The following is a 20,403-nucleotide window of genomic DNA, read 5'->3' on the forward strand; positions in this document are numbered from 1 at the left end:
CTCTGCCAGACCCTGACTGCAGAGATTATCTAATGTGGACCTGTCTTCAGCCATCTGCTCCTCCCGAAACATGATCGTGAACCCTAAACCTGCTGTGTCCTGTTTCCGTGACTATGTGACGCCGGCTCTGGAATAAGTGACAGAGCTCTTAACATCCTCCAGCCTGAGAAAAAGCCACATGAGTGGAGCAAGGTTTGACTGAGCGCCCTTTCCTCATTGTTCCTCCTGCTGCCGCTGGAGACGCCTGATAACATCCTGGCTTTGATCCTCCCATTAATTTGGGAACGCTGACTATTTGTGCAACGGCCTGTGGTCGGCTCGCCACGGAGACCGAAGCCCAGCAAGTGTAGTCATCAGGAGACTTTGTGATTTCAACACACAGAGAAAGATTATTTATTTATATTACACTATCATGACAGGACACTGTTTATATTGAGAATAATTTATGTATATTGCTGAAAAAATCTGGCATATTTAAGGGACTAATATCTATTAGTGTGTGTAATTTGGTTCAGCTTGATTGAATAACATTTTTTGACTGAGTGTCATTCTGGTATTAGAACAAGACTTCCTGTGCACCACTGCAGGCGGTTAGATCTGAATATATATATATATATTTTTTAAAGGATGTTGCATTTGACTCAGACTCAATAAGACATTTGATTCCGAGTAATCTATAGCACAGTCAGATCTAATGTCAAAGAATGCATGACAAAATGGTTTTTACACAAGTAGAACTGACATCGTTTGGTTTCTTTTTGAAAGATTTAGTAAATGTTCAGGTACTTTCAAAAAGATTTAATCAGAGAAACAGTTTTTACTTTTCCTTTCCACACATCTATCCAAAAAAATGACATTTAACGTTGTGATAAATAAATGTCAGTTTCCGCTCTGCAGAGTTCTGTACGTGCTCCGTCAGTGTGCGTCCACTTGTCTTCACCCTCTTGACAGAGAGTGAAAGCGAACACGGTGCATAAAATGCTGGACAATGGCAAATCCCAGCCTGCAGCTGTAGGCCATCTGACTATGGTGGAGAAAAGCATGTGTGCCAGATTTGAAATGGCTCTTTCATTGTAGCCCTGCTGACCTACGATCCTGGAAGTAGAATCAAGGGCATGAAGGTAATGGAGTGGATGGGGAGGGTGCAGTGTACTGTGATGATGCGGGGAAAAGTACTTTATTTATCATAATGTATGTTCGGACTAAGAAAGGAAACGTACTTACATTCTTAGCTCTTCTTACATTATTTACTTTATGTTTTCATAGAGAAATGAGAGAACAACTCAGATCCAATGAGAAGTTTCCCCATCAGAATATAAACGGTGCAACAACAAATAAGATAACAGCAGACAACATGGTCCATTTTACCCCCAAAGTGGACATGAAGACGAGAAGCTGCCCCAGAACGTTGACTGTATTCAGGGATATGAGGCTGGCAGATTTCTGCCCTTCCTCCGCAGACAAGCAGGGCCCCAGAGGGCGGTGGAGTAATTACAGGCGCCTCCACGATGGGCTGATAAAAAGTGGCCTATCTGCTCCCAAGAATCTATTTAGCTCTGTTAATACAGTAAATTATCACATTATGAGCTTCTCGTTTAGTCATCACTTAATAATGTTCTCAATTATGCTGGTATTTGTTTACTGCTTGAATACTTTACATGTGCACTATATGTGTAAGGGATTTTTTTGTTTAATTAGCCAGAGCTTGACTCAAACATATGTATTTATATATGAAATATGTGTCAGATGTGTTTATATATCAGGGGTTAGGTTGATTGGAGACTCTGTGAATGGGGGTGTCTCTATATATCAGCCCTGTAATACTCCAGGGTGCACCCCCACTCTTGCCTGATGTCAGCAGGGTTTGGCTCCAGCTCTCCCCTGCGACCCTCAAAATATAAGCAGTATAGATAATGGATGGATTTGTATGTATCATCTATTTACTCTGCCATTTTAACGCTGCTCTATTTAAAGCAAAAGAAAAACGAAAAATATGAAGTGTGAAAATACAAAAATTGTCTTAACATGATTTTAGAAAATGAAAAGTTACTGTAAGAAATAAAGGAAGCTAATTTGAGTTTCTGTCGTTGCTCTGTGCAGTTCCTGTGCTTGAAGAACATCCGCACGTTCCTGACGTCGTGCTGCGACGTGTTTGGGATGAAGAAAAACGACTTATTTGAAGCCTTTGATCTCTTCGACGTTCGAGACTTCGGAAAGGTAACACCCACACCCATTGTTGTGTTTTTCTGTCACCACACTTAGAAGCAATCCTGTCTTTTCACATATGATGATATTCTCCAACAGTTCTCCTTTTAGCTGCCGTCTTCTTTAGTTGCAACAACTTATAAAAAGTCTGTGAGCTTTTCGGGATTGCGCACATTTTAATCAGTGTTAAATAAATAAATGTATTTGTGTTGAGGTTTGAAGTAATCTACTGTTCATCTGTGACATCAACAACCTGTAAGTGATGATAAGGCTTGTAGTGGCTGTGTTCAGAAATTCAGATGAATTGTTGAGATAAACAAGTCACATTCTGAGAATGTTTCACACAAAAACCAAAACTGTACCATGGTTTACCAAGCAGCTTGTCATTCACTGGAAGAATAAGCTGTGACACAAAAGAAAACAATTTCTACACAGTATTTAAAATGATTGGTCCACAGCTGTATTTTCTAATATTTTCTGGAAAAGCTTGAGATGAATGTGAGCAGAAAACTCCCATGTGAAATCCAGACTCGGTAGAACGTGTGTTTGTGTTAAAGTTTCATGCAAAACATACATTCAATGTCATAGTTGGGTAAAAAGTAAAAGGAAGTGCATGAAGCAAAGTCAAATTGCGGAAAATTAGTAAGATATAGAGCGAGTCAGAGGGATAGTGTGTTTGCCTCTGATGGAAATAAGGTGTGTGTGTGTGTGTGTGTGTGTGTGTGTGTGTGTGTGTGTGTGTGTGTGTGTGTGTGTGTGTGTGTGTGTGTGTGTGTGTGTGTGTGTGTGTGTGTGTGTGTGTGTGTGTGTGTGAGAGTTTAAAAGCATTCCATTTCCTCCATACATTGCCGAGCATCTTCCTGGTGTTTGTCTGAAGGGGTCGACTCAGTTTTTATTGCTGTGTTATTGTGGGAGCCACACTGTGTTATCAGGTCAGTGGGTTTGTAGTGCACTTCTCCTCGCTGCTCAGTGGACTCGCAGCACAGCAGCCTGAATTTACTCAAAGAAACACTCACTCCCATTTCCTTACTTCAGTGCATTTGGTGCTTGACTTTGCCTCAAAGCGTTTGTAGTCATCAGACAATTCATAGGCGATCCACAGAGAAAGTATTACGAACCACTTCTAACAATACACTGTATATAAAGATGGACGATATGACAGCCAGAGCATTTAAATCGCCGCCTGGTGGCTGGCTGCAATATAGGTCACAAATCCAGCCTCCTCCATGTTAGCAGATGGGACAGAATTGTCGCTCCATTCCCCGATCGCTACTGAAGACACTCTGGCTATTAATGAGCAAGATGGCGGCAACCACAGCCAGGATATTTTAGCTTCATTTCTGGATAGTGGGAGGAAAAGGGGGAGTTGCGTCGTCCACCTTTATATTTCCAGTGTATGCTTTCTAACCACTAGAGCAGATTTTATTTGTACTAATATAATTAATATATTTATAATTATATAATTCAGTAGATTTAAAATAATAAAGATAATAAAAGCCTTTAATCTCTGGTCAAAAGGATTTCATCTGACTTATTTACCTCATGCAATATTTTACTTGATAAAGATTTGTGTCTAGTTGAAGTAATTTTTATGGCATCTCATGTAGTTTTTTTGACATTCTCAGGTATTTTAAATAAAGTGTGTCGGCAGTGCACAGAGACAAGTATATAAATGGTCTTTTATTCAGGCATATTACACAGTTTACAATGTTTAAATCACTTCCCTGCAGGGGATAGAGAATGGTCTTAAGTCTGAGAGAACTACGAGGGCTTGCATGCAGAGCTTCGCGTGCAGTTTCCCACACAGACTATTTCCTTTCCATTCAGTGTGTAATGTTTCTAAAGAAGCTTCCAGTTAATCTGCCCACTGATAATCCTGCAGGGGAGGTGGTGCCTGCAAATATGTACAGCACATCCAAGCAGGGCTGCATAATCTCAGTCATGTTAAAGAGTTGTCCATCTAACAAACAAGCTTCCGGTGCAGGGGGAAGATTGCGCGGCCATCATTTCTTTTCCCACCCCCCCAAAACATCATTTGTTAAAAATACGGCTGTTTGCAGGTTTGGTGATTGGACTGGATTGACTCCAGCAAGCGTTGTACAGCTGAACGAGAAATGCTCAATCTCTTCCCTATTTTCCAGAAAACATCCAAAAGAGAACATCTCAAATCTCAGCCACGGTCTAATCCACCCGCGCGGGGTTGTGCCAACTCGAGCCGTAGACTGAGCATTAGTCCGCTGAATATCTAATGAGAGCTCTCTAACCTACATTCCTGCCGTGATTTACTACAGGCTTCACCTCGGGCAGCCACGCTGACCGCATGCAGCTGCCAGGAGGTCCGAGAGATGAAATGGGTTTATTTCTTCTCTCCACTTGTAATAATATTATCCTCCGTAAAAGCAAAAGATATTAACTTGAATGCACTCGAACAGAGAAGTGCAGTAAAAAATTTTATTCGACTGTGTTAGAGTCAGATGATAAAGTTGATGCTAGTCTTATGTCTTTGTGGTAAATATGAAGCTATAGCATTAAGAGTGGCAACGTGCAGGTGATAGTAACAACATTTTAGATGTAAAAAGATGTTGTGTAGTTATGTGCAAACCATTTCTTGTCTCTCATTCACTTACATCATCATGAACAACAATATAAGGAGACAAACATATTTTATATAGTTTTTACATATTAATTTTTATACATTTCATTGTTGTGTCATAATTTTGTATTGTCTAGCTTTTACTTATGATTCTGCTTCGGTACTTAAAGTTCTTGTCTTGTCTTTTTCCTTATATTTTACCTTTGCTTTCACTTTCTACTTATTATGTACATTGATATGCATCAAAACACCAAAGTGAAAGCCTACTTGACAGTAAACTCGCTTCTTATTCTGACGAGAAGACAGAGACAGAATGGTCGTCAGGATATGGTCACGCTACATCGAAACCCTCAAGTCTCTGCAGCAGAGTGTCTGTGGTGTTGTGTGTGTGTGTGTGTGTGTGTGTGTGTGTGTGTGTGTGTGTGTGTGTGTGTGTGTGTGTGTGTGTGTGTGTGTGTGTGTGTGTGTGTGTGAGTGTGAGAGTGAAAGTTTTATGAACAAATCTTTGTATCTGTGCATCCAAAGTCTTTTAGTACAAATGAGTCTGGAGGAAGGAAATCCAGCTATTCAAAACTGCTATAAAAGTTATTAATGTTCCTTTATCAGGCCTCGCAAAACAACTGACTCCACCAACACTGAGCGTGATGCTGAGGCAAATACTGTTGGAGAAATAGTTAAATATTGGACATAATGGGGGTTAAAGTCTTGAGAAATCCCTCAAAAATAATTAGTTAGTCAGTTAATTTGCTCATTTTCTAATTTCTGCTCTGAAGAAGTTAGTAACAGAACTGCAAAGTAAGATTTGGATTCACCGGTAGCGTTGACAAATATGTTTTTGACGAGGTGAGATACCAGAGTCTGTTTGCACCTTATCTCCTCTTCCTGTGTGAATGAGTTTCTGCGGCTGAACACAGGTTTGTGGTGACATGAAATGAAATCCTTTTTGCAGCAGATTAGACAAATGTACCAATGGCATTATTTATTATTTGCAGCACTCAAACTTCTGTCTTCACTGAAACAAAAAGAAGAATCTGATGTGAGTTGATCTAACTAATCAGTCGTGTGTCATTATTCCATGGATGACACACCTGAAACTCACCTGAAGGTCACAAGAGAATCAGTTGATTTAAAAAATATATACTTTTGATTTGCTGCAAATTAGAGTAGATTTATTAAATAATTAATTAAACACATTTGAATTATAAATAGAAAACATCAAATGTATAATTACCATTATGTATTAAGAGATTTAATTACTTGAACTTCATTCTGCTACACATCACACCTGTCACATATTTAACGGGGATAGTTGAATAACTAATAAATAGAAACACAAGAAGAAAAAAGTGAAGCATCGGTTCTTCAAGGGAACCGGAAGAACTCACAAATACACTGAAAAGATCAAACATTTGTTCACTTCACATATTAAAGTGTTCATACTTTTAGGACGTCTTCAAAACGGTTTCTCACACTGACTTGTCTGATAATCTGACTCCGTTGAAGCCACATGTGAGATCAAACTCAACGTGGTTAGTGTGCCCTACTTACAAAGTGTACTTTTTAAAAAATTCTGCAGAGACCAAACTGTCATTTTGTTGTGTGAAAAGTTAAATCTTATATAATCTCAATTTAACACTGAACACACAGTAAGTTCACCTTCTGAAATAATAAAGCTTTCTAGCAAACGTCTTTTTAGGTCACCGCTCAGTTGATTATTCTTGGCTGCCACTAACGACTGCATTTCTATTAAACTAATCTATAACCTAAATGATTACACTTATTCTACAAGATATAGAATAAGCTCTTTTTCAAGCTGTAGCATTGACTGGAGTCGACCAGTGACTGGAACCACATGTTGATTTCCTTTTCAAGGTCGTCGATGACACCACAATGCAACAGCTCAATGTTTTCATGGTTGTGGTTGAGGTGTGTTGCTAACTGTTGGGACACTTCCAACTGTGAGCTATAGCACATCCTAAATATTACCTAAGGTGTTTTCTATGCGTTAGCTGGTTGCTAACTAATTGTTAATGAGTGGCTCCTATTGTTTTTATTGGTGGCTTCTTCAGTCTTTAGTTGCTAAATGGCTTTAACTGGGAAATATGTTTTTTTATGTATTTTGGAAGATGATTGCTGTTGTTGCTCAGGTATCATTTTAAACGGTCACTTATGTTGCACTCACAGAAAAGATTCACCTGCTTACAACATCTGATTTGATCACTTTAGCTAACACGAGGCAGCCATTTTGTTTGGTTTGCAGGCAGGTGAGAGTCCCACATTCTAATTCAGATATAGTTCAGCAGTTATATTATGTGTCTGTGGAGATTCTCAGTCATCCAGGTCATGGTATATCCGTGCAACATGGATGTGATCAGTAACATTTACCTGTTGGAAAGTGGTAGTTAATAGCTTTAGCAAAGCAAGTCTCTGTCTCTCTTAAGCTGTGTCTCAATTCAGAGGCTGCATCCTCCAGCGGACCCAGTCCATGAAGACCACTTCCTTTGTTGGCCACCTAAACCCCAAAGAATACAAACTGAAACAAAACAGTCTGGTCTACAGAGGATTCTGTGATCGGCGTCAGCAGTTTGTCGCCTTGACTGCTGCTGCCTGGCAACAGAGCTGAAGCTGGACAAGACAAGAAAGCTTTAATGTCACTTGATATTTTAACGTGTTCGGTTAAGTTGAAGCGGGATATTCAAGCATTGGAAGTCTCGTCACTTGCCTTTGTCACTGACGGGCAATGAATCCTGGGATATGTTGGGCCTTTGATTCTCAGGGATGAAAGGACACATTTTTGACATGTGAAGGAGCCTTCGAAATGGGACAGACAAGTCGAATTGAGACACAGCTTCTGTCTCTGTCACCGACACACTCACAAACACATTGTCGGACACTTCTGTGTTGTCAGACTGGCTAAAAACCGCATTGTTTGGTTTTTACAAACAGAAACGATATGTGTATTTATGTGTAGAGCGACGAAGGGACATCTGGTCACAGGGGATTTAATTCCAGGTGTGAACTAATGTTTGGAGCTGACCATTTGTCTTTGGACCACTCAGGATGGACTCTCTCTTTCTGTCTTTCTCCAGGTCATGGACACGCTGTCTCTGCTCTCGTACACAACAGTTGCACAGCAAGCAGGATTCAAGTAAGTCACAGAATGTTAAAAACACACAAAACAGACGCAGTCATCAAATAACACAAACAGACATTAGGTAAAGTTATCGAAAGCCTTTTAACACGCACCTCCGTCTCCTCCTCCACTTACCACCACATTCTCACATCTCATTACTCTCTAGTTTTACCAGGAGTTGTAAGCTTTCATTCGTATAAAAGTTTTTAATATTTACATTATATAAAATTGTTTTAATGTGTTGTTTGTTTTATTTATAATCTTGACATCAGTAAATCTTACTAAAGGCCCTATTTCTTGTTTTCTTAAAGCTGCGTTGGTGAATCTGTAAAATATTCCAAACTGTTTGCCTGCTGCAGATATTTTAATATCTCCTTCCATTAGTCCCTCTAATAGTTTCTCTGTAGAGTTTATTGAGATTAACACCGAACCTGCTGTGCTGTCGTTTCCAGGCCCTTCCCGATGGAGGAGAGCCTAAAAGACGAGGACATTTACAATAATCTGGAGGACTTGATTGAGTACGTATGACGCTGCTCTCTGTGGGCCCATCACTGCTGCTGATAGGACATGATTATTTTGCTCAGAAGCAGAACTCTGCTCATCATCCTCGCTCTCCAGGGGTCTGGACACCCACATGTGGTGGTTAAAGGCTTGGCTCCGTCTCTCTGATACCGTCAGAGGAAAAGAATGAGCAATTCTTGCATGTTTCTGCTGAATGCATCCCGCCCACATCAGGGTTGTGAATGGGGCTGTTTGACAGCTCGCTCGAGAGCTAAGACAAATCAGGGTAATCAAATATGTACAGAGCAGGAACACTATTTGTTTTCATGTCACAACTCATTTCCAAATCAGGAGTTACTCGAATTGTGCGCTGTTCCTTTATGAAATATTTAATCTAATAAAAGCACTGATTGGTGATTAATGAGGAGTAAATGAGTGAGAAAGAAACAGCAGTTGAATCTTGTTGTTTCACTTAATATCGTATGACTCTATTATTTTAACGAGTATAACATCATTTGTCGTCACACAGAGGATGTACAGGAAGCTTTACACCTGCACATGCTTTACTGTAATTGTTCCATGTCTGAAATAATCAATACATTTTAGAGATGCTAATGTATGTGTGTGTGTGTGTGTGTGTGTGTGTGTGTGTGTGTGTGTGTGTGTGTGTGTGTGTGTGTGTGTGTGTGTGTGTGTGTGTGTGTGTGTGTGTGTGTGTGTGTGTGTGTGTGTGTGTGTGTTGTAGTGAGAATGCCCTTGAGGACGAGGACGACTTGTACGCGGTGGTCTACGGGCTGGAGGAGGACTACGCAGGTGGAGAGATCTATGAAGATCTCATGAGGGCTGAGCAGCATCCCCCACTGGTACCACTATGAGTCACACACACACACACACACACACAAAATGTACATGGGAATTTCTCACCTGTATATGGCCATAAGAGTATATTAGTCATATATAATATCTTTTACATTATTATTACTTTATTATTTAAAAAATTACATATTTATAATTATTTATTGTTGAATATTCTTTAATAAAACGTAAACGTAAAAAGTTAAAGTCCTCTATTTGAATTTATGGTTTTAAAGGTGTAAGTACTCATAATGAAAAGTGATGCTTTATTATTTAATGCCATATTAGCGGATAATTGATTGATTGGTGAACATGAAAGCAGCATTTTAATATTTTAGCTAAGAATCAATTATATTCATAGTATTTAATACCCTGATCTATAACAATAACATGTTTTATATCATACAGAGTATTAGTATATACAATAAGTAACTTTAGATTTCACATAAACATGGTAGATGATCTTTATTGACGTGTAATGCAGTACTAATATCAGGTGAGATAAAATGGATAAAAATAGAACAGAATCTGCATTTACTGAATATTTCCCTTTTTTTCTTTACTCTTCTTTCTTCAAGAGGAAAGTAAATGAGCAAAATAAACATAAAGAAGCAAACCACACGTTTCTCCATCAGACAGTAATAAGTGTGGAACATGTTCTGAGGTGTGCGTCTCTCCAGAAGCAGGCGGAGGTCGACGTGCGGATCTGCTGCCTGACGGAGATCAAACAGACGGAGGAGAAGTACACGGAGACGCTGGAGTCCATCGAGAAGGTTCTGCACCTCGTCTGCATCCACATCACATACTGTTACATGTCAAATTCTTTCTACTCTAATCTGAACTGAACTATTAATTTCCCGTTACCCTCGTATCTACCATCTGATGTGATGTCTGTTACTGGATTCAGTTTGAGTGTCACCACAGCTGTTTGTAGTTCGTAGTTTCAGTCGGTTAAAGGACCTGGAGAGATTAACAAGAGAGTTTTTATTTGTATTTTCTTTCTCCAGTATTTCCTGAATCCACTGATGAAGTTCTTCTCTGCGGCTGAAATCGACAAAGTCTTTCTCAACATTCCTGTGAGTCCCACAAGTTTCCCCTTTACGTCACAAAACATTAAAAACTAGGATGGTGCTCATAACCTCCGCCAAGGCCCCGCAGTCCCCTTAACGTCAATCAAGCTGCACCAAACTTCACCCACTCATAGATGTTAGTCCCCTAAATGTGCCTGATTGTTTTTCCATCTTTATCCATGAATTCTTCCCTGGGAAAACCAGCGAAAATTTAAATAAACTAAAATCTTGCAATGTTTAAAAAGTCCCTGATCCAGATCAACACAAAAATTGTATGTGTTCCTCTCTGAAGTTGTACAAACAAACAAACCCTCAATAAAAGGTTTGACAGGGGTGGAAACATAACCTCCTTGGCGGATGTAGTTAAATGTTTCTGACCGGACACTGACAGTTTCTCCGTCTAATGCAGGACCTGGTTAAAGTTCACAAGAGCCTGATGGTGGACGTGCAGGACTCCATCCTGAACAAAAACGCCTTAAATCTCTACCAGATTTTCCTCAGCTACAAAGAGAGGTATTCATGAACACCAATCATTCATATTTATTGTGAGGTTGCAGGCGAAAGCTTGAAAGAGCATCGTTAATGCAGCTTCTCTCCGCGTCAACATGTTGCGTAAGACTCGCGAGGTGTGATCACGTGGAAGTCAGAGAGGCCAGCGAGGGGAGCATTTCATTGGCTGGTAGCAACATCTCGTTAGGGTCGGGCATGAGGACAGAAATATGAGAGAAGGAGATTTTGTTTTCAATGAAGTTGAGATGTCGAGGATAAAGTCAACTCCTCTGGTCCATCGAGTCCAGGTAGAGGAGAAGCTATGCGATGCTTTACATTGTGTTAATGCTCTCAAAGAAAATAATTTCCTTGTTACTGAAAGAAAAATTTCATTTGCACAAGCTTTATTTTAGGGGTAGTTTAATATATTCCTCAAAGCTCAACTTTAATCTTGAATAGTCATTTTTATTTCTGACATTTTGACATTATTCTTGATATGAAATGAAAAGTTTGACTTAATTCTCGACATTTCCACTTTATGAAATGGTTTCATTTTAGTTTCACTCCAGACATCTGTACTTTCTCTTGCAGTTTGCAACTTACTGTTGAATATATATGACACATTTTAACTGCATTAGTTCTGCACCAGGTTTACTTTTGAGTTATGACAAGTCAGTGGCTGAAAAAAAGCTCTGAGTCAGTTCATGATACAAAGTTCTGTCTGAGTTGTTTCTAACATTCTTGGTGAAAGTGCAACACAATTCACACATTGCATTCAACTGTTTCCTGCTCATATTCGATTAAGGATGTCTTTGTCACTACTAGAAATTAGATCATAGTGTAGATGACTCCTGCAAAAGATTCAGTATCATGTTGAGTCTCTTTATCTTGAATAATGTGATTCTAACATAATGTGAGTTAGATTATGAAGCTTTCTTATATTGTGTATAAACAGTTTTATCATGTTTGAGCTCTCACCTCACTGTCTCTCCTCTGAATTGTTAGGCTGCTCATTTATGGCATCTACTGCAGTCGGGTGGAGATCGCCATCGCTGTGTTAGACCTCATCTGCAAAGAGAAGGAGGACGTTCGCCTGAAGCTGGAGGTTTGACACCTGAAGAAGCTGCTTCACATACACACACACATATCTCTCGTTTTACAGTGACCCCCAGTGTTTATTTTGTGCACTACACATACAGTGTTTCATGTTTTTTATTGCATTGTGTGTCTTGTTCAATCCAACTTTGATAGAACCAAACAATTCTTATATGTGGGTAAGAATTGTTTAAGATAATAGATTTTATGTCAATGGTTGCTGATAAAAGTAAAAGTAAAAGTAAACTGTGTATGCTCTTAGAATACAGTTGAATATACAAAATAATACAAACTAGGCCTCACTCATCTTCATGACCTCCCATTTTTCTAAAACTCTGGGGTTTTGATAATTTCGTGGCCCTAAAATAAAACGTGAGCAGAAATACGCTGTGACAAATACATTGGTTTGTGCCCTGGTTAACCTGATGCTTGTGAAAAATCTCAGTATGGTAAAGTAAAATGACACAAACTGCTGTATTTATTCCAGGAATGCTCCAAAAGGGCCAACAATGGGAAGTTTACCCTGAGGGACCTGCTGGTGGTTCCGATGCAGAGAGTCCTGAAGTATCATCTGCTTCTTCAGGTAAAGAGATTCTGTGGATGTGTTATTTAAGTTACAGCAGCAGTTCATGTTGGTGACTGTGTCCTCTGGTCTGTTTGGTAATGGAAGATGTTTTTTATACATACGTATTTGCTGTATGTCTCCACATTGCCCAGATATTACCTGATGTTGGAGGCACTCAAACCTTCATGGTTGTTGAATACATTCATATTTTATTACTTTTTTTCTATGATGAGTATAAGTTTTCTTCATCGAGAGGTTTTGTCATCTTTAAATCAGCCGAGTAAACTTGCAGAAAGTTTTAAATGTGTCCACTTGATGGCGCCCTTCTCCACACATTAGCCTCCCGTCACAATGTCCAAACAGATCCACACTGTAAAAAACACCACTGACATTCACCATTTCAATTAATCAATTATTCCCAAGACTTCAGTTTATAGAAACAAACAATGATTTTTAGGGGAAGATATTTTATTCCAAGTCTGTCTCTCATCTAAATATTTTCAAATAGTAATTATACAATTAGACCATGTATTTATCTAATAGTTAATTACAATTTCTTTAGTGTTTTAAAATTCTGTACAGTGTATATTTTTTGATTCCTGTGAAAAACAGCTTTTAAAAAGAAATCCCTGCATCGCCCCCCCCCACCCCCCTCCCGGTCGCTGTGACCGTCTCCCTTGGTTAGTATGAACCAGAGGTCAGCGTATGGCTGCCAGTGCAGTTCAGGACAATGACTGGAGAGCAGTTTTAAATGGTTGTGGAGAGTAATGGTCTAAATGGTGAGTGTTCTCAGTCACCCCCTACCCTGGGGAGGCACTTTGGGAAGGGGCAAGAAGAAGAGGAATAAAGGGAAGAGGAGGAGGTGAAGCGGAAATTAAGTGAGAGTGCTTTAGCTTCTAAAACACAGAGGAGTAGTTAATCTCTTATTTTTGTATCGTTGGTAATAAAGGGCCAACACGCCAATCTTTTGATATTAAACATATAATGTACAAATCACCATTTATAAAGACGTGTTGATGATTTCGATTTTTTTTACTGCCCGGCTGCATGCGTCGTGAAAAAGCAGCATCTGTTTAGAAAACAATTGTACCTTACAGAAAATAATGATGCGCTAATTTCCTTTATTACTAAAATGGTGAGAGTGGTGTCGGACATGTAATCTAATCATGTCGTCCCACTGACAGGGACCAGTGTGAGTGTCTCTTTTTCTGTCTGACTGGTGTTGTGATGCTAATGAAACCGGTCTTCCACACGAGACTCTGGACAGATTTCATCAACAGATTGGTTCCTCGGTGCAGGTTAATCTCCCCAAATACACCCCCATGTGTTGATTAATCAAAAGGACATGTGTTCGGCTGGGTGATACGGTCAGAACGTCTTTTCCCCCACGGCCGTATTTGTTTAAAGCTTCAGAAAAGTTTGTCCAAGAGGAAGAGAAATATTTATCTGTCTTTGTCTTGTTTCAGTTGCTGTTTGCAACTCAAGCAGGGTGCAAACACAAAGACTTGCAGTGATATAACAGAGATATTGTAATAAATGAACAATAACTTGTCTGCACGTGAGCAGGAAACTAAACACAGGGGATCCAGGCATAGGTAGCAAGGAAATACACAGGTGAACATCAACAGGAACAGACCAATGCACCAAGATGAAGGGACAAAGACTTACAGTAAATATCAGGAAACTAAAAACATCAGATAAGATAAGATAAGATAATCTTTTAATGATTCCGACGGGGGAAATTTGGATATTACAGCAAAAATATGGACTGAATAAATACACGTAAAAAACAACAACAATAAAATGGAACCACATGTTAAAGAGAGACCAAAATAAGTAAACTGGTGGTGACAAAAGAGAGAAAAACTATTTTTTTAATTTCAGTTACAACATGAGAAGTGATAACAAAGAGCAAATCATGACAAGTGTGAAACAAATATATAATTTGAACTGAAGAATATAATCTAATCAGTGTGAACTAAACATTAAGTCTTCTCATTACAAAAAATGCCTTTTTCTTATGAGAACAACATGATGGAAACTGTCCTCAACACCTTAAAGTTTTCTTGTTATCGAATCAAAACCGCAGAGTGTGTTTGTCCATGCAGTGTCAAAGTGTTTGCCTGAATGTGGTCCATGATTCCCTCCCTGTTCTCCTCCATCAGGAGTTAGTCAAGCACACCCACGATGCTGCAGACAAGAGTAACCTGAGGATCGCTCTCGACGCCATGAAAGTAAGTGCAGGGCTTTATGGTGTAATCACAGTGATTTCAGCTTGTTACCGGCAGCAGGCTGATTCTAGAGATAATTCCAAAATCTCTGCTGCCATCAACTTTTATCAGACGGAGAAAAGAAAAACTCATGCATCATTCATGTTCCACTGCTACGGACCGGTGTGAATTGATAAAAACTTTACATTTCCATCACATAAGTGAGTGAAAGCCCCGAGGAGTCCGCGACAGAGATGCAGCAAATACATAACTTTTGACAATTTGAACACTTGATTCATAATATTTAAATGGAGCATATTCCCAGCGGCACACAAAACACTCCACAACATATTTTTGCTTATTTGCTTTTCTTGCCAAGAGAAAACTTATCTTATACCCCTCTCATATATCTGTGTGTTAAATCTGAATCTACAGCCGGCAACTGATTAGCCGAGCTTAGCATAAAGAGACGGTTTGTGACACAAAACTATCTGAGAAAGGCTTCGTTTGAAACTATTTGTAAAGGCACAAGGACGTTTCAAGGGACTTCGGGGGCCACAAACAAAAACTAAACATTAAACTAAACCCACAACCCCAAACCCCTGAACAAACTGCATATTTAAACATTTAGACATTATAGTCTTTAACCTAACCTATGAAATGTTGAGGCTTTTGGCAGAAAAGTGGTATGGGACCTCATTTCAGACCATGTTGTTGTTGCAGTCTTCTTTACATAGAAGTCTGGACAGGAGTGGTGCTGTTGTGACGTTTCGCCACATTCTCATAGCATCAATTAACTAATTAAAACCAAATTTATCTGAGATATTAAAACTTGAACGTACTTCAGTGTGATATGAACGACCTACAAGGACGAAACCGTCGTTGAGAAAAAATTATTTAGCTTGTATCTTGCACTTGTTTAGTTTTGGTCCATGTCCCATTCACTAACATGGAGGAGGCATGCTGAATTCATCACCTGTACAGCAGCCAGCCACCAGGGGGCGATGGAAAATAATTGGCTCCACTTTTTGCAAGCTTTATATACATTCTATGGTTCATTCCAAGAAGTAACCGAGTAGATGTCCCAAAATGTTCAAACTATCCCTTTAAATGTACTGTCATATTTTTTTTACAAATAAATATATCCAGTGTTTTGTGACATATTTCACTACCTCCATACTAGACAAACTCAAACTGACACAGACTATGTGTGTGATATGTGTGTGTCTGTGTGTCTGCCCAGGACCTGGCTCAGTATGTCAACGAGGTGAAGAGGGATAATGAGACGCTCAGGGAGATCGACCAGTACCAGAGGTCCATCGAAAACTTGGTAAACCCCAAAATCTTTTTCTTCAACTATTAGAAGCTGTTAGTGTTTGTGTTGGAGAGAAATATCAGGGAGACATTTTGTTTACTCTCAGTGGAAGTTCAGTTATTACAAGTGGTCGACTTAACCCAGGGACTCAGTCTCCCATTAACTTGTCTGAGGAAATGAACCAAAAAGACACAACTTTGACAACTGCATTACATATACAATATACAAAGAACATTATTTACTGTAGACACACAGTCACATTTGTTCTGAAGGATTCAAGATATTGAAAGATAAAAACATTTTATTTTAATAAAGTTCATTTTAAACTAGAGGTCTAGACACCCTAATGAAATGAAGCTAGTAGTTTATTAGTAAATCAATTAATCAACAGAAAATTATTCAGTTACAATTTTTATGATGAATTGATATTTTGAGTATTATTTAAAGAAAACGTATTCTTGTCTTTAAGCTGAATCTCTTTATGTTAAACAATCTGTGGATTAATCCACAGTTGGAATACATCAGCATGTTAATAAATAAATCATTGATGTAATTAAAATACCAAATTAACTTCAACTTTCACGTCAGGCGGACGATGTCGATTTTAGTGTTGAGTACAGTAAACATTCCCTCAGGGCCTAATGTCTAATGAGAGCGGAAATACCACAAAGTTTGGTAACGCAAAAGTAGAACCGGCTGAGATAAGGTGGTGAAGGAGGAAATCATGTAATAGAACCAGCAGCAGAGGTATCATGAATAAGAGCATGAGGGCTTGTCAGGCTGTAAAGATCTTCTCCTCGTCCTGATTGAACAAGATTGGTGAATTAAGTGAATGTCATTGGTGATCACAAGATACAACAAGAGGTGGTGTCAACACGTTTTACTGGGGAACTGCAGCGGAGGAGGGATGTGTACCAGGAATCTGGTGTTCGGGTGAAATCTCGATGTAGCTGAGACAAATCTGACATCTGTGTCTAACAGAAAGAAAACATAGTTACAAAATGCACTAGCGGCTTCGTGGATAAAAACCCCAACTCCATGATTTTCATTCAAATAAAAAAATAATATAAATGGCTAATTCTTAGAGAAGCTCTGATCAAATCAATGACCAAACATGTTGCATGTCACATTTGAGACAAAAGGAGAATGACGCTGCAAAAAATGCCGTGAAAATGTTTCCTGAGTGCATGCTTTTATTTTGCCTTCAGAATCAGCCTCTCATCACCTTTGGTCGGCCCAAAGGAGACGGAGAGGTGCGCATGATCTCCAATGTTGACAAGAGGAAACAAGACAGGTTGTTCTCCTTCACTTTCATTGTCCTGGAAAATAAATTAAAAAGAATATTACCACTGTCAATTAAGTTGGTAAATACAACTTTAATCTGCTTATGTGCTATCATAATTTACAACAAGTCATATGATCCATTATTAACTTCGTAATCTACAGCATCTTCGCAACTTCATCTAAATGAATATGACTCGTAATTCGTCACTATAATAATAACACAACGGGATATAAACACAACTCTTCTCTTTGTACAGACACATCTTTTTATTTGACGTGGCCGTCATTGTTTGCAAGAGACGAGGAGACAACTACGAGATGAAGGACGTGCTCGACCTCAACTACTTCAAGATCACCAACAACCCCACGTCTGACAAGGAGGGGAAAAAGGTCAGTTAGTCTTCAGAACCATAGAGTGTGTATGAAGACAGACGACTTCTCTCGGCCATTTAGCTGTGGAGTGGAGCCGCAGTATCAAGGTCTCTGCTTTCAATCATGACGTTTCAGCTCCTTTTTAAAGCATCAAACAACTAATTAAATCCCAAATTACTGGGAAAGTGAGCACTTAAACATACATAGGTGTGAAATTAACTATCTATAATGCCCATCCACTAACATGGAGGAGGCAGGGTTAATGACCTAGACTGCAGCCAGGCACCAGGTGTCAATCAAGATGATTATGCTCCACTTTTGAGGAGCTGTCATATCATCCATCTTTATGTGCTCTCCATTGCTCATAACAAGAAGAACACGAGGAAATGTTTGGCTGCCGCTTTTATTGCTAAAACAATGTTGAATAACTCACCTAGAATTATAGTTATATCCTCCTATTTGCTGGTGCAGGGTCAGAGGGGTTTTCTCCTCACTGGAAACCCTGATGTAGAAAACCGGCGAGGCTCCGCTTTGACGCCTCTTACAGTTTATTCCGCACGTGTGTTTTATTCCCGCCCTGTGGGAACGTCTGCATGTAGTGGAGGGGACTTGTTGATGTCTTGTTGATGAACGCTCACAGATGGTTTCCTCTCACTCGGGTGCTGATTGCTAATGTGAAAGTGACAGCTTGCCAGCATAGGACGGTTCTGTGGCTTTTTATCAGAGAGACTCTATTATCATCCTCATTTACCCCATTGTTCAGCCATGATTTACGTGTGTTCGGGGTTTCAGTGTTTGGGTATTTCCATTGCAAGGATTGGTCTTGTACGTGCATGTTTATGGGCTCGATGCATCTTCTCTGCGAGCGTTTATCATTATTCATAGTTGTGTCAAACATGATTTTCTAAATTAACAGTATTGTACAAAACATATAATGACACGAGCGGTGCCATTTTGCCGCACATGTTTCGATGTGTCATTACGCTTCATTTTTTATCTCATCCACCCTCTAACGATGAAGCTCCATCAATCATGCGCTGCACAAAAAGACACAGACACGTGCAGAAAAGAATGATTTGCAGCGAGACAAGAAAAGAAAAGAACAGAAAGAGATGACAAATATTCACAGAGGTACAGATACTGTGTGTACCTTCATCCACCTCACCACACACACGCACACACACACACACACACACACACACACACACACACACACACACACACACACACACACACACACACACACACACACACCGCAGGACAGAGATGCTAATATCAGGTGATGAATGTGTGCAGTCCTCCAAGGCTGCTTACAGCTATATATCATTTTCTGCTAAATGAAACTTCAGTGTGTGTGTGAATGTGGTGCCACTGAGCGCCCACACAGTCATCAATGATTTAACACTTCAGCGGGGCTCGAAAAACACTCAGGACTGTGCAGGGCAGGCCAATCGTGCCCATGGGCAAGGCATTTAACCTGGGCTACTTCCGGCGGTCGAAAACCGTAGTCTTTTCTGGAAAGTTGCCTCCCCGAATTTATCAGTGAAGAGAAAACAAGCACGTTTATGAAGATATATTTTAACACGCTGGGTTTTATTTAGTAGATGTTAATGCCTATAGGAAATCTGACAGCAGTAGTTGAGGTCTATGGCAGGTCTTTTTGCCTTAAAGCATATTGGTAATGTTCCTAAATGTCGAACTTCTGAGCTCTCTTTTGAACTTCGGTTCCTCTGAGGCAGATTAGCAGACTCTGCCTCACTGTCATCACAGCTTAAGTCCTCTTTGGGCTAAATTCTGGTTCAACTACGGCAGCTCTCCTGATGTCGACGGAATCCAGCAGCCAACACACAGTCTGGCTGCTCCGTGAGCCCGGTGGCACCGGCCCTGGCACCACACAGCACAAGACCTGAAGCCAGTGAGGACGGATGACGCCTTTAATAGCTGCAGATCATTGTCTATCACAGATGGCCCGAACAAAATACTTGTTTGACAGTGTGGTGGACAGTGTAAGGAAAGGGGTCGCATGGGTTTAGTTAAAAAAATGCAACCACATATTTGAAGGGCTCAGTTTGGGGTCTGTATGTTTTTTTTTTTTTTTAATCTTCCGCCTTACCAACAAATAGAAAGAACTATGTATGGGAGTAAATATCTTAAAATATGGCTTATGTCTGTTAGATTAATGCAATTTTGGGCTGATCTATCTAATCCTGCTTTCAGACAAGCACTGAACCCTGGATATTCTCCTGAAATTATCAATTGCTCTGGAGATTTTCCAGAGTTTTTCCTGCCACCCAGCCTTGTATGACATTTCTAGCATGTTCCTGACATTTTCCTGTTGTTGTGAATGTGTCAGACTCCTGCTGTCTTCTTTATGTGTGAAGGGCAAACTCCGAAGACTGTCCTTACCCAATTGTCCAGACATTTCTGGACAATATCTGTATGCTAAGCTACGCTGAGCAGCTTTAGATTTAAATTTGCCTCTAGGCATGAGAGTGTTATCGATCTTTTTTATCGAACTCTCTAAATAACCGGGTGTTGCAAAATCTTCATGTGGCATTAGCTGTGTCATGGGAAGTATGGATGGAGTATTTTTCGGGGATCCATGATTTCTGACTTTTGCCATATTATCTTGGTCACTTTTACAAAAACTTTGAGTTCTTATTGGGTATATCTGATTTTCTTTCCCGTTTTTACTGACACCACAAATAGCATTTAT

At 39.7% G+C, this 20,403-nt stretch overlaps 1 protein-coding gene across 2 annotated transcripts in view; it reads left to right on the forward strand.

Annotated features, from left to right (window-relative positions):
- The window catches only part of LOC117778351 (guanine nucleotide exchange factor VAV3-like), a 47,641-nt gene that overhangs the window by 1,589 nt on the left and 25,649 nt on the right, over positions 1-20,403 (forward strand). The window contains exons 2-14 of one of the 2 annotated variants that reach the window (XM_034613855.1): positions 2,101-2,217; positions 7,888-7,946; positions 8,384-8,449; positions 9,178-9,295; positions 9,971-10,060; positions 10,295-10,363; positions 10,767-10,870; positions 11,852-11,951; positions 12,429-12,524; positions 14,672-14,740; positions 15,960-16,046; positions 17,240-17,325; positions 17,573-17,705. In XM_034613855.1, the coding sequence (XP_034469746.1) occupies positions 2,101-2,217; positions 7,888-7,946; positions 8,384-8,449; positions 9,178-9,295; positions 9,971-10,060; positions 10,295-10,363; positions 10,767-10,870; positions 11,852-11,951; positions 12,429-12,524; positions 14,672-14,740; positions 15,960-16,046; positions 17,240-17,325; positions 17,573-17,705 (1,194 nt within the window). Of the gene's footprint in view, positions 1-2,100; positions 2,218-7,887; positions 7,947-8,383; positions 8,450-9,177; positions 9,296-9,967; positions 10,061-10,294; positions 10,364-10,766; positions 10,871-11,851; positions 11,952-12,428; positions 12,525-14,671; positions 14,741-15,959; positions 16,047-17,239; positions 17,326-17,572; positions 17,706-20,403 lie in introns of both variants that reach the window. The other variant, XM_034613854.1, reaches the window with a different exon arrangement.

The sequence above is a fragment of the Hippoglossus hippoglossus genome, chromosome 17, assembly GCF_009819705.1.
Source record: "Hippoglossus hippoglossus isolate fHipHip1 chromosome 17, fHipHip1.pri, whole genome shotgun sequence".
Taxonomy (NCBI): Eukaryota; Metazoa; Chordata; class Actinopteri; order Pleuronectiformes; family Pleuronectidae; genus Hippoglossus; species Hippoglossus hippoglossus.